This window comes from Gopherus flavomarginatus, chromosome 1 (assembly GCF_025201925.1).
Source record: "Gopherus flavomarginatus isolate rGopFla2 chromosome 1, rGopFla2.mat.asm, whole genome shotgun sequence".
NCBI classification, from domain to species: Eukaryota; Metazoa; Chordata; order Testudines; family Testudinidae; genus Gopherus; species Gopherus flavomarginatus.
In genome coordinates this window covers 197,151,123-197,166,261 of record NC_066617.1, presented here as the reverse complement: position 1 = coordinate 197,166,261, position 15,139 = coordinate 197,151,123, and the positions used below count along the sequence as shown (strand labels likewise).

Below are 15,139 nucleotides of genomic sequence, written 5' to 3'. Positions count from 1 at the left end.
TCCTTTATTTAATTGAAGACATCAAGTTAGTCAGATTTCTCTCTTAGCTACAGGAAATTTGACAACAGCTTTATGCTGTTTGGAAAATGCATTGGTCCTTTTTTAATGAAAAGAACATGGTGGAAGAGCAGCAGATCCTACCAGGAAATAAAATGCATATAGACAAACCCAAAAGGGATAACCATATTTACTAAATTAAAGGGCTTCAAAATAATAATCAGATGTATTTACATGGGAAGTTTTGATGCCATCTTTCCTAAGAGAATGGAATAAGGCTATGTATATTCAAGGATAAAGCATCAATTTTACTTATTAGCTTTGATATTAATTCATCCTCCGTTAGACTGATTTGGTCAGTCAACATTTTAAACTCTTCCTTTCTGTGCCCACTTGCAGTATTTTAGACCTCCGCTAGAAAGACTGAGCAGTGTTCTAAGGGGCAGTTGTATCACATTCCTTAATTAGCTACTTGAACTGTGGCTTGTATTTACAGTGCTCATCCTTGTCTTGCACAAATGGAATTCTGGACACAGAAATAAGTTGTTAGCCACGCAACTTGCAGACTAATTTTCTCCTTTCATAAGCAAGATAGTGACCTCAGCTATTTACATAACAGATTTCAAATGCTTGATAGTGAACATGGGCTACAACTGTACTATAAAAGTCATACAAGCTAGACATTTGACTTGACTTCTGACTGATTTACCCATATCTGTAACTTAAGGATTTGTTACAGACTAAAAAGGATTTGTGTAGCTTCTTATAAAGCTAATACATCTTTCAGAAGCAGAATACTCAGCCTTTTGGCAAATGAAGGAGTGCTTCAGTAATTCAAGACTGGTAAATTTATAGTCACTGGAGGAATCTGACAAGAGAAAGCTACAATGGTGGTGATGGCAGCTAAAGAGACTTAAATGATAGATGGCATGAGAGAGATCCTCAGGCCTACAGCAGAGGCATGGAGATGCACCTCCACTAAGAAAAAACACTTCAGCTCCCAGATGTACCCGGAAAAAATAAGCCCTAAAAATATACAAGTCTCACATATTTCCAATTCCTCGAAAGCCAGTTTCTCTTTACTTGTCAACAGCAATAACATAGTGCTTTCACCACTCAGTTTAAGTACATTTTACATTAAGCGTCTGTCAGTGTAGCGAGATTTTTGACTTAAAAGTTTTAAGAGTAACTTGACCTTTCAACATGGTACTAAAGATTTTCTCTTATGCAATTATATTTTTACTATTTGTCAAGTGACACCACAGATTCTGCTGATGGTTCCTTATTTAAAAAAAATCTGCTTGCAAGAACAGCAAAAATGCATGGTAACACAATATTCATACTGTTTAAACAAAGGGGCAAAAAGTAAAAAAATACTCTATTCAGACTAACAGAAGAAGTCTAGCAAGTCATTAATGGAGAAGCTCACAAATCATGGAGATACAGTTTTGTACATATTAACATGTATATGCCTGAATGAAGTAATATTTATACCAGTCTCTGGATTCAGGATACATTCCAATTATATATATTTTGAAAAATGTATCCAAACCCTTAAAACTGTGCCCTGCTTAGGCCTCAGGAATGTGTAGTTTTGTTTCTGAGGCCTTAAAACATTATCTGAAGTTTGGAAAAAAGGAATTTTTAATAAGAAACTATATTTTTTCATATTTTAATAGGGCAGACTATACAATAATCTAGAAGTCAAACTTTAGATTTTTATAAACTTATTTGCAACTCATTTTGATTCTAAACAGGAAAGGATTGCTGAATATGATTAACTTAAGTCTTCAGTTCATCAAGATCAACTACAGTGCAGGTATAAGGAGTATTGGCTAATATTACTCTATGCTGCAGAGTATAAAAACTTCTTTTTGGGTGAGGGATATCTTTACGAGTTTTTAATCACCTGACAGGAAAAACATGGAAATCTTTATTCATTTTTTTTTGCTGAGTAGCCAGCATAACATTTTTCAAAAGTTAAGAATTTGCCCTCGTATATGCATGTTAGCTACACATTACAATAAAATACTCATAATTGGCTTTTGACGTAAGCCAGACTTAAACCTGGATCTCTTTCTTCAGCACTGATCTTCAGTTTAGTCTATTCTTAGTTTTCTTTGCTTATAAACAGAGAAATTATCTTAAGGACTTGATGCTTTGTATTATTTTTTAATGTGTCTGTTCTTTCTGCTCTGCTTGATTAGATGAGATTAACAGGCATGTTTAAGGGCAGCTCCTGCTTTAACTGTGTACGCATCCAATTCCATTTTGTAGTTCAACAGAGAAAAAAAAAACAGCAGAAAGGGTTGAATTCAAACTATTGACCAGTCTATTTCCTATAGATGCTTCACTTTTCTTAAAATGCTGGAACAAGTATTTTGTAGGGCTGGACATACAACATGAACTGGTTCAGCTTTCCTCACCAAGTTCAGCAGACTACATGACACAATGTGCCATTCTTCACATTGAAGAAGCTGTGGTGATCCCTTAACATACACTGAAATATATGCTGTTAAAGATCCAAATTTATGGGAGTCTCAGTTCTTTGTAGAAAATCATGCATCATATTGTACTGTCAAGGAATAAAAAGAAGCTTCCAATTCTGATAAAGATAACTGCTCTGGGTATATAAGAAAGGCCTCAGGCTCCCACTTTCAGGTCCTAGTGCCTAATTGTCTTTCTCGGTTTGCAGGGATGCTGTAGCTAGTGCTACTGCTGTGACTGGCTGTGCAATGCCATGGAGTTGCATCTTTGCCAGTTTCTTTTGCTCACACTCTGTGACCAACCGGTTCAGCTCTGCTGCGCTATAGCCAATGAGAGTTTTCAAGTCACAGACAAATTTGTACACAAACCTCTTGCCTTGTACTTTGCAGATCATATCCCCATCATAGTAATACCTTAAATGAGAAAAAGCAAAATCAGTGCAAAGTAACAGAGCAATATTCAGCGTACGAAACCCATGCACCCACACACAATGATCTCCCTTAAAGATGCTGTAGCGCTAAAAGGTAGGTTCTTTTTCTCACTGTAAGATCTTGATAAAGATTTATTTTATTCACCAACATAAAACTAGATTTCAACTCTCTTGTGCTAGAGTTGTTTTGTTTTCAACATAAATGTAAAGAAGAGACGAAGGTAATGGAATATGAATTCTTTTCTTGAGTTATCTGGCTGAGCTATTGGGAGAACAATGTTACTAAATCAATTCATCATCGCCATCATAAATCCCACAAGGGGACAGGCTGCCTGAAGACTGAGCATCACTGGGGTGACAGTACACCAGAATGGCCAGATTTTGTAAGATTTTATTGATTATTTTTGCCTTAGCAACAGAGAGACTCTTGGCCATTTCAGCTACAAGGACAATTGACCAGACTGTTGCAGGTCGTCAGTTTCAGTATGCACCCTCATGTACTGACCCTGTAGGTCCCATAACTTTGCATTTTGCTAAACTCCCTTGGTGGAGAAAGCAGCTAATTTCAAACGGAATGCTGTGGGTCATTGTATTCATGAATATTATGGAAAGAGTGGGACTGTATATTAATATAGCCCATCTAAAACTATAGGATACTTTTCAACAGCGAGCACTGGAGTTTCACTCTTTCCTTTGTATAATTTAAATGCAGGACCTATTAAAAAACAAAGTCAGAAGCACATCCGTTATCTATGTTTACAATTAATTATGAATTAATTACCCTCTTATGGTCAACATTTTTCATATTTTAACACAATAGAGTTGTTACCATAGGCCACACCAAACAGAATGCAGTTAAGACAATATAAAATTTTATACATGATCTATAGTACTCCAGAAACAAATTTAACTTTTTACAGTTGTATTTTGTGCTCTCTTCGCCTCAGGCATTAATGAATTTGGACTTCTGAGGTTTAGTGGGATTGTGATAAATTTGTGCAAGGCACAAATATAATGAAAGAAAATCACCCAGCTTTGGTTCAGTTTCTCTGAAAAATATCATTTGACTGGATTGCCACTGTTACCTCATGCTTCTACCATCAGATAGCTGGAAACTCCCTTGGCTCTCAGATTTTCAACCCTTTGAAAAGCATGCTTGTGTACAGAACAAATGCCAGGTCATCTGTACTTCTGAGATATTCTTTAGTACTTGATAAGCAAGGAATAAAGAGGGTCTCTAATCTCCAACCAAAACTGAGTAAATCACTGAACTAGCTTTTGCCTCCCAGTCAAATCTCTTGGGAGACACCAAATTTTGCAGATGACACACTTCAGACTAAAGCTGTGTCTACAATGCCACTTTCAGTGCTAAAACTTTAGTCGTTCAGAGGCGTGAAAAAACACACTTGAGTGACAAAAGCACCAGTGTAGACAGGACTGTGGCTCCCTGTGATTAAGCTCGTTCAGGGTGTTTTTTTTTTTTTTTTAAATCACTGGGAGAGCTCTGCCCTGGTAATAAAGCTTGACTACACTGCCCAAGTCACAGTGCTGCCACAGCTGCATTGTAACATGGATAGTGTAGACATACCCTAAAACAAAAACTGGAACTTTCAGAATGAGAAATACCCAAGTTGGTTTGGCAAACCACAGAGACTGGTGAAGACTTCCTGTAAGTGGAATGAAGTCTGATTGGGTGCACTTGTAACTGTGGTCATTAAGAACTGAAGTAGAGCATACCAGAGGGCCTTGAGAATTAAGAGTTTGTCTATACCAGGGTAGGCAACCTATGGCACATGTGCTGAAGGTGGCATGTGAGCTGATTTTCAGTGGCACTCACACTGCCAGGGTCCTGGCCACCGGCCTGGGAAGCTCTGCAATTTAATTTAATTTTAAATGAAGCTTTTAAAACATTTTAAAAACCTTATTTACTTGATATACAACAATAGTTTAGTTATATATTATAGACTTATAGAAAGAAACCTTCTAAAAATGTTAAAATGTATTACTGGAATGCAAAACCTTAAATTAGAGTGAATAAATGAAGATTTGGCACACTGCTTCTGAAAGGTTGCAGACCCCTGGTCTACACATATCAAAAGGTCAAAAGTGAGGGTATCTTTGAGAACTGATTAAGCAGCTGTCTTATGTCTCATACTAGAAGAGACAGAAAAGCTGGAATCTAGTCATTATAGCAACTACAGAGAAATATTTATATCAGTTTTTAGAGAATGTTGTTACAGATGCAATGCACAATACAGAGAGTACAACCAACAAATACAGAAAATGAATGTTTAGGAATTCTTAATCTGTTGGTATGTTTCAGATTATGCTGAAACAAAAGTTATGTATGTTTGCAAAGCACAAGATTAAAAATGAGCAATGTCACTTTTCTATAAAGTTATTAAATAGATACTACTTCTGGCAATTCACTGATGGTACAGTCAAGAATACATACCAAAATACAGACCAATTGCTTTTTCTGTTCTTTGTATTCATGGAGCATTAACATGAACTACTTTTAATCTGCTTATTCTTCTTCTAACTGTGTAGAATATCTACCACCAGGATCATCACTATCATTTACTGTATTAATCACAAATTTACACAGTAGTTTTAATAAATTACTAAAGAAAACTTAAGTCACAAGTTTGTTTTTTAAACAACAATTCAAGTTGTAAGCAAAATGTTCCAAGTGGCAGAAGGAGGCATTTAATATCGCCACAGACATCTAAATGCTAGATAACATGTCAGTATTGATGCAGCTGCCAAAAGAAAAATACTTTGAGAAACAAAACAAATACAATTTTTTTTCACTTTACGTAAATTACTATGAAAACATCGTGGTGATGAGAAAGCTATTCTTGAGCTCTTCTGCTGCCTTCTGCTGCTTTCACTTAGTTTGCTTAGAAAAGAAAAATAAAACCTTTAAAACCACTACTGTGATTTTGGTATTGCAAGAATATTTTTTATGTATACCTTACAACCGCAAATGGATATAAAATCATAGAATATCAGGGTTGGAAGGGACCTCAGGAGGTCATCTAATCCAACCCCCTGCTCAAAGCAGGACCAATCCCCAACTAAATCATCCCAGCCAGGGCGTTGTCAAGCCTGACCTTAAAAAGCTCTAAGGAAGGAGATTCCACCACCTCCCTACGTAACCCATTCCAGTGCTTCACCACCCTCCTAGTGAAAATGTTTTTCCTAATATCCAACCTAAACTTCTCCCACTGCAACTTGAGACCATTACTCCTTGTTCTGTCATCTGGTACCACTGAGAACAGTCTAGATCCATCCTCTTTGGAAATTTGTGCTATGTAGCTTCAGATTGAAAATAAAAACTGCATTTACTTCAAAATAAACTTTAAGTATCTCAAGCTACTGTGTCTCTTATCTGAATCTTACAAACCCGCTATGGGCAAAAATATCAAGATATTGAAAAATTAGGCCCTGATCCTGCAATCATTTATGCTTGTATGTAACTTTACTCACATGAACAGTGCTTAAAAATCACATAAGCATTTGCGGCATCAACCTTGTATTTTAGAGTAGGCCAAATTATCAGATAAATTGACATTAATGAAAAAAAGCATTTCTTGGGAAAAGTTGGTAAACATGTTTTGTTTCATAATTTGAATGTGCTGAATTTGAAAATGATGTTTACCAAACTGAATTTCAAACTTTAAGGTAAGTAGAAACAAAAAATTGCTATCATTTGTAACTTATCAAAAAAAAAAATAAAAAAAAAAAAGGTGAAGGAGAGGTACTAAATATAGACTATGTTCCTAGTTTGGAATCCTGTGCTAACAAAAAATGCAGGGTGCGATCACTTTTGAAGATCATACTCTCTTTCCTCTGGGTATGCAATGATATGCACTTGAATTTTGTTTGTTTTGCATTAAGGATGACATTTAAGATTAAGTAAATACTCACGTAAGTAAGTAAGTACTTTTCAGATATTTTTGGAATTAAATGCCCTGCTATGCTTTACACTAAGTATCATACACAACATAGTATGACATCGTTTATTTCCATAAGTTCTTCTCTTTCAAAAATATAAATTATTACTATTAGTCCTTAGCACTAATCCAACCTAAAGCTGACTTTTGCTTACAGTGTAAGTGAGTCGAGTATTGATTTGGATACCTGTGCCTTGGCATAAGCTACGTTCTGGTAAATATTTATTGAATATTCATGAGGTAGTGTTTAATTATATTTTATTATTATTGTCAGGTATTCCATAGGTGAAACACAGAGGCGGCCTTGAATCTGAAGCATTCCTGAACAATATCTTGCCAACAAGTGAAAAAGGACAGCTTTTGCTTCTAGTGAACAGGGATTGACTACAATACAAGGGGCAACCAACACGAGACAGAAACTCAGATTTCTAAATAGGGATGCAACCAACAGAATTCTAACAGCTCTTCAATCTAAATGCAGGCAATAATTACTTTGGCATAAAACTGTTATGCAACATATACAGATAAAGGTAAAATTAGCAATTTCTAAAATCCAATGAAGCTACTTCATCAAACAGTAAGGGTGAACTGAAAATTCCATCTTGCATTTCAATCTCCAAAACCTCAACAGTGCTTCAGAGCAAGGTCCCCCTACTGAACTGGAGTCTTTGCATTTCTGCCAGGATGGACGTTTCCAAACAAAAAACTTTCTTGTGTAACAACATTCAAAATGAACAAATACTAGAGACAGCAGAGTATAAATATGAGCTTAGTATACATATAGCTGATGTAAGTGACCTAATAGTCTCAGAATTAAAAAGACCACTCTAACTGCTATAAACATTTTTTGAGACAACACCACCAACTATGAAACCACTCTGAGTGGTACTGACTTGGCAATGGTCTGTTTTAGCAATGAGAGAAAAAACAGTGCAAAAAAGGGCTGTGTTTTGGAACTTTCACAGGTATGGACACATTACTGTTTTCTCTCAAATGAAGCTGGTGGAGATGTCCCACATACATTTTTAAGTAATATGGAAACCTTCAAAGAAAAACTTATTCTACATTGTGATGGTGCTTACAAGTTCATTGTCTTACATGATCAATCTGCGTTGGAGAGAAAAATATTATTAGTACCTGTCAATTCTGTCATCTCCTTTTCCTTCCAGGCACTGACCGGTTTTGATATTATTTCCCATATTGCTGGGCACAGCAAGAAAACGGCTTGGACAATATTTATGGAGAAACATGGATTGCTAAGAAACTTAGGGAAGGATGATCTATAGAATGAAAATCATTTCAGCAGAAAAAGTTCATCTGCAGCATGTACAATTTACTTAAAGAGGAGAGCTGCAACAAGTTCTCCAAGTGTTGATCGCTAGAGGCACTGACCCCAACAAATGGTGCACTGTGCTACCACATCCAAAAAACTCACTTTCAAGCCACGGTGTGGAAGCAGGCAAACTGCTACAATCCTACACTGCCCTTATGAGAGAACATGAGTTGGGACAAACACAATAGAGAACTGGTACCCAAGCTAATGTCACTAGAGCCAATCCCCCATAACTGTGCAGAAATTATCTATGGATGTATTAAAGGGTGCCTATCACAACACTGGAGCTGCAGAAATGCCACAATGGCATGCACTGGGCCTGTTAATGCAAGGGGTGTGTTGATACATATAGGACCTGTTAAATTATACCTGTTTAAACAATGTGCAGGACATACAGTAACTGTTTGTAGTGGATTTAAAAGATATTTACTAATTTTTCAAATTTGTCTTACATGTACTTCAATTTAGAAGGTGAAATATTCAAAGTTCAGCGTAGTAATTTTTTTTTTAAAACAGACTCAGCACATTTAAATAATGAAAGATATCTTGTTCACCTGCCTTTCCCAAAAATGCCTCCTATATCTTATTTTATAGAAAGTGTGCCTAATCTATTATATTGACAATGTTTTTAAGTGGTGTAAAATCTATTACTTTGTTAACTCTGAAAAAAAATTGATTTAATGAAAAGTTATTGTGCACTTTGTTTTAAATACACACAGGACAAAATTTGCTAAAATGGGAGTCTAAAGTTATGGTCCTAAGCCCATATATTTAGGTACCTAAATGTTTTTGTAAATGTGACCCTTAACATGAACATGATTTGGGACCACAATTCCCACTGACTTCAAAACTACAAAACCCAGATGAAGGAAAATAGCTTAGTTGAGGCATTTCAGTTTTCTTGACGCGTGAAAGTTCAATATATCAAATGGTGATGCTGGCTGGAAACAGAGCAGGAGCTATTTGTTTATCAGTTGTGTGTTTGGCTTGTGTTGTTCTCACAGTAAGGATGCTAATGAGGTCCTACACTTGTCTTTTTCAGCACACACAAGCATTTTAAGTATGATACTTAATAGAAAAAAAATCTATGTAAAATCTGAAATTCTATAACAGTTTGGCATGCGGCAAATCTCCAAAAAGGGGCATAATTTGGGAGTTTAATGTACCTATCCTGCACACACCCACATCATATATGATTTGAAAGCTTATTTTATGTGCAATTAGTTGAATTATGATGTGGAGCTGTCAAGTGGTGCTTTAGGCCTGTAGGTGAGGTGAAACAATGGTACTCAAAATGAGATAGTGTCATTTTTTGCATAGTTCCAGAAATACTGCAACATGACTACAGGTTTTTGGTTTTTTTATACTGTGTAAGTTAACTTCAACACCTTAATATGGTATTTATTGGTCAAAGCTCCCAAATGACACTGTATCTGAAGATTTTTAATGGGCAAGTTCTCCCCGGCCCAAGAAATGATGAAGCGGCTTAGCATGTGGAAAAAATGGCGAGAGCATTACATATACCATACACGCCGCTGCCAGTGGGGTGCAGTGTAGACATATATCTTAAATTCTGTAACTAAAAGTTGTTTCCATGACTATTTCCCCAAGAAACTGTTAAACGTATTATCCAAAGATTATCGATCATAGTATTTTCCATTTGTTTTCTAAAGGCAACTCCCTCACACATCTAAATAATGACCCACCCTGCTCAGCTGATGAGAACGGCAGCAGAAGGCGGCATGGTGGTCTGTAACTGTCTGTTTTTTAACTGATGTGCAATCACAAAAGATCATATGTAACTGGCAGAATACTACAGTTAGAGGGAAGTATACACCATTTCATGAAATAAGTTAGTTGTAGAGCTTCTTACCGCAGAGCACGACTAAGCTTCTCATAGTTCATGGTGGGTTTATTTTTACGTTGTCCCCATTTCTGTGCAACCAGCTCAGGTTGATTCAGTTTAAACTCCCCTTCATCGCCAACCCAAGAAATACAGTCTCGAGCATCTTTGTCAGTAAGAAGTTCTAGCAAAAACTGCCATAGCTGAATCTGGCCATTGTTTCCTATAGAGAGATAAAAAGTCATTAAAATTAAACAAAAGTTATTTTCTACATCAAGCTATGTGCTCTTTAGCAGCAGGCTGCGCACTGATTCAGTACTAACTCAAAAGGTCTGAGGGCTACTTACTGCATCAGCACTACCTGTCGCATCTGGATTTTCCCTACAGGCCTCATAACCAAGCAAGCAGCACTTAGAAAATTTGGCAAATTCATATCTGTAAGGGATATGGCTGTATTCTGCAAATTCACCATGTGATTTAACTGTTAAATATTTATAGCATTTACATTAAAATAAAATTGAGAAAATACCTGTTCTGTTCCCAGGTGAACTTCGGTCTTCTCCTGAGATTCTTGGTGCTCTTTGTACTTTAGCTGCCTTTGCACTGCTGTTTATTACTTTAATGGTGGTTGGGGTAGCAGGCTGTACAGATGCTGGAATAATTTGCACAGCTGTGAAACAGCAAACATTGGAGAACAATAATTATAACTTATTGGTACAAAACCCTGATATATATATGTATATGTGTGTGTGTGTGTGTGTGTGTGTGCGCGCGCACATCAATATTAACATTCAAAATATTTCCCCTCCACAGAGCCACTCAGATATTCATAACTTCATTTTAAGAATAATATAAATTGTTGCTACCATTTAAAATGGAATTTGTGTTAGCACTGCAGTATAGAACTTATTTCTAATATATGTTCACCAAGAATGCAGTTCTGAACATATTACAAATATTTCACTCGTGTCACGTTACGGTAAAGAATAATGGAAAAGTTTATTGATCATAATAAGAAGAAAGTTAGAAACATCCATAATTCTGATTATATTAAACTCTTAAATTGGCTAAAAAATTAAAGCTTTGCTTTCAAGATGAAAAACATGCAAAACTTTCTCTGTGGCTTTTCTGACTTTTTGGTAGCATGAGTGCTGAACCCACATTTCTTGTTGACAAACACCTGTCTTAATAATTTACTGGCATGACTACTCACGCTGATCAATAGTAACTGTTGCTATTTCTCCAGAGTGTTCTTGGCTAGCCAATACATCTGCCAAGTAAAAGAAAAATATTTAAATCTTTATTCAAATCCTTACCCTCATAAGTCAACTGAATGCCAAATGGATTTTATAACTGAGAAAACAAGAAAGGAATGCAGAGAAACAACATAAAGGTTGTAGAGTATATAAAGATGATGACTTTTAAGAGTAAATATTTAACACGTGAAAGACGTATGTACAACCTTTTTTATGTTGTTATGGGCATCTGGGATGAAGCTTTATTTTCATTAATGTATTTTTAGAATATCACACACACTTTTTTTTATTCTTTACCCATACAAACTTTCCATTTTCCTTATATGATGTACTTTCTTCAATGTCACAGAGAAAATCAGCCTACCTAATTGTATCCAAACATTGAATACACATGAATGCACAATAGATTAGCTGCAGTGTATATGAGCTAAAGAATTAGCTTAGTAATTTCCACATTTATGTTGTGAAACTGCAATGTATATTAAATAGCATTTAATATTTAATTGTAAATATAATATATATAAATAATCTGTCAAATCAGAAGATGAACGAAAGCTAATAATAAAAATATAAATCAGGAATTCTCAGGTATGTTGTAAGAGCCATACCTTTTGTACCTTACTTCCTGTATTAGATTAACAGTATAAAATTTGAGGAAAAATGGGACATTTCCTTTGTAACAGCAAATACTCTCATTATAACATATTCCATTATCTTGTACTTGACACCCTCCCTTTCACTGCTAATGGAAAGTGGGAAAATAATTTGGACTGTTCACAGCTGTCTTTATCTTTTCACAGAAAAAAATAGTAACTGAATCAGTCATTGAGAAAGCTCACATACATTTTCGAAGAAGCTCCAGGTGGCTCCAAAGGATTTCTCCCCGAGGGACCCTCTGGAAGAAGTCCTCTTGATTGAGGCTACATAACTCTCGGCCTGGAATACTAAGAGTATTGAGGTCTATGTCAGTCATGCTGAACTCCTTCATCACCCATACCACCCAGTGGAGTACTTGGTCTGTTGACCACTGTACAGGGTCTAGGAAAAAAGAAGAAAAATATATTAAACAACTGATAAAAGCTGTAAAAGGTGCGTCACCCTGCCCATTTTAGACACTACAGAACTATTCCCTATAGTCACTAGCAATAAAAAGAACCAGAGAAAAAACAGTCCCATATGATTGAAACAAGTATGACTGAAAAGTCATATGAATGAGGAGTTAAATTTTAAAAAAGACCTAATTCTTAAGTTTTAGTAACAAAGCCTAACATTCTTTGCATAGAGAAACAAAAAAGGGAAGACAGTAGAAGGTGTGGAAAGCCATAACACAAATGAAATTTTGATTCTCAAGATGCCACTACAAAACTATTCCTATGGACTTGCTAATTTGCTTTCTATGGCTTTGCCTCAGACAGTGCAGTATCTGGAGTACAATGCAAGCCTCTGACTTGGATCACCATTTATTCTCGCCTTTTCTGAAAATTTCTGAGCCCTCTATTGGCGCTCTCTACCAAATTTCTTGTTTCATTCCTTCCAATATGAAACACTAGCCTTCCCTATGTTGGGATGGGATACCCTTCCCCAACCACGATCTAGGTCAGTAACACTGTGTGCAACCAGGGAGTAGCTGAGGATATTGGTGGCTAGTGAGAGTTCTAAGCAACATCATTAAGCTTCCAAACCTTTTTCGGAGAAGGATGAGACTTTTTTTTTTTTTTGCGCCTTGTTGTAACTATGCCAACTGGGTGAACAGTTAGAACAGATGGCTGTCAAAAACTGTTTCACATGCAGAGTCAATTTTTTTTTCCTGTTACCATTGTCATATCCTGTAGGTTCTTTAGGCTAATGCTATACTGCATAATAATGCTTCTGTGAGCACAGCATAACTCTGGAATCTACCTTTGGCCTCCAAATCCCAAAAGAGCTCTGGGAAGCCCTAACAAAAAGCAACTTGGCATCATGGATAAGCACAGATATGGTTTCTGTGATTTTCTGAACAGAATGGATCAGGAAAGTTCTATCATTCCCTCACCTAGGAAAAAGCAAGAGCTGTATCTTATATGGTTTCTTGAGAGGCTTTGGAGTTTCATGGCTGAGACAAACATGCTTTAGCAGTCACTCCCATTGGTTATGAAACTCTCCCCGACAGAGTCTGGATCTTGTACATGGTCAGCAGAAACCTCTCACTTCAACAGTTCTGAACCTGGGACCGCTGGCACATCCACCAAAATGCAAGAAGAATGGGCAGTGCCAGAGTTTTAAAAATCACGTTTTAAAGAGCTAACTCTGCATTTGCAGCACACCAGTCCCCGGAAATAGTAAAGGAAATATGAGAACGTTCCTCGTTAAGACTTAGCTCTCAAGAAATATTCTAGAGCGGGGTGCGGGTGGGGGGGAGGCAGAAGACAGCAAGGAATGGTGGTGCTGCTGGTGGTAAGAGTTTTCATCATAGCTCTTGGACGTCACAAAGAACCTCCTCTGCTCCAGAAACTAAGCTTCTTGTTTCTTAAAAGAGCTAAGTAAGTTGTCTGCCACAACACCAAAAATTATCTACTTCTGTTGCTGCCTTGCCTCCTGAAATAACTTTGGCTTCTCAGAGTGAAAATACAATGCACTTGAGGCCCCTCTTGGTAAACTGCGGCTCCAAAAAGCAGTTGGGCATTTTTCCTTTGATTTAGCATTTTCTGATCATTCCAGGCTTCCAGCAAAAATAAGCTGAAGGAGAAAATGACAGCTAGAAACAGCTGTGGAGTACACCTTGTATGTTTCTCTGAGACAAGAATGAAACTGGAGAAACAGAAGAGAGATGTTAAAGAGTGGAAAATTCCTGGATGGTGGTTAGTTGTTAGCTTACTAGTCAGAGCAAATAACGGGAAGGAATAGAGTCTGCAATATCACTACAAAACAGGGTTTGATTTTACTCCGAGCTACAACTCTCACTGTCTGTTGCAAAGCGCTCTGGATTCTCAAAAGAGGCAAGTGATTTCAGAAAAACTCTCAACTCCTAGCAGAAATGCAATTTACACACATATATAGAAGGATCAGGCAAAATGAAATCTCATCTTTGAGGAATCATACAAAAATTCATTTACAAAAAACTACAGAGGCATATATTATTATAAAGCACCAACAATACATTCAGAATACGAAAGGTCCTCAAGTGCCTCCTTTCTCTAATTTCTTGAAGTCAGGAAAATCTGATATGGTGTGTAAAAGCTATCCTTTTTGGCATTCACTTGATTAAGACTTCTACTACCAAGAGGAGAATTCCAAAATGTCTATACTTGGGTTTTGTCATAAAAGAGGCCAATTTTTGTTTTCTAGAAAATTCTCACCTAGGTAATGGAAAACAATTGTAAACCTTTAAAATTACAATGGTGTCACATTCACAATGCTGATTTTCTTCTTTGAGAAAGCAAAGTTTTAATACTAACAAATCTATAAAGTTGATTTACAACAGTTAATTTAACACTAAATGTTTTTAGTATTATGTTGAAGAGTGTAACTTATCTTCTTGCATTGTAGGATGGCATGCTGTGAAATTTCAGAAGATATTCACATGAATATCCCTAAGCTTTTTGTATCAAACCATCAAATAACAAGGTATCTAGCATAATGAAAGTGAATTCAGAAATGCTTGTATGTCAAAGAGATCAATAAAGCAAAGCAAATCAGAAGCCATTGCTTCAGTTATTTCTCTGAGAATCTGTTAAGAATATCAGACAATTTAATACCTTGTTCCCTTGTAAATACCGGAGACTAAATTTAATTATTTCCAAGTACTAAAACCAAGAAAAGGCAAACATTCTGAAATGGTTGTAATGTGTTTTGTGC

General features: G+C 36.4%; 1 protein-coding gene across 2 annotated transcripts in view; it reads right to left on the bottom strand.

The window, feature by feature from the left end:
- Positions 1-1,958: 1,958 nt before the first annotated feature.
- Positions 1,959-15,139, bottom strand: part of GABPA (GA binding protein transcription factor subunit alpha) — a 45,910-nt gene continuing 32,729 nt past the window's right edge. For both annotated transcript variants that reach the window (XM_050959299.1, XM_050959308.1), the window contains exons 6-10: positions 12,149-12,343; positions 11,263-11,319; positions 10,579-10,719; positions 10,080-10,272; positions 1,959-2,897 (exon numbers count right to left, since the gene is read on the bottom strand). In XM_050959299.1, the coding sequence (XP_050815256.1) occupies positions 2,669-2,897; positions 10,080-10,272; positions 10,579-10,719; positions 11,263-11,319; positions 12,149-12,343 (815 nt within the window). In that variant the 3' untranslated portion in view covers positions 1,959-2,668. The remainder of the gene's footprint in view (positions 2,898-10,079; positions 10,273-10,578; positions 10,720-11,262; positions 11,320-12,148; positions 12,344-15,139) is intronic.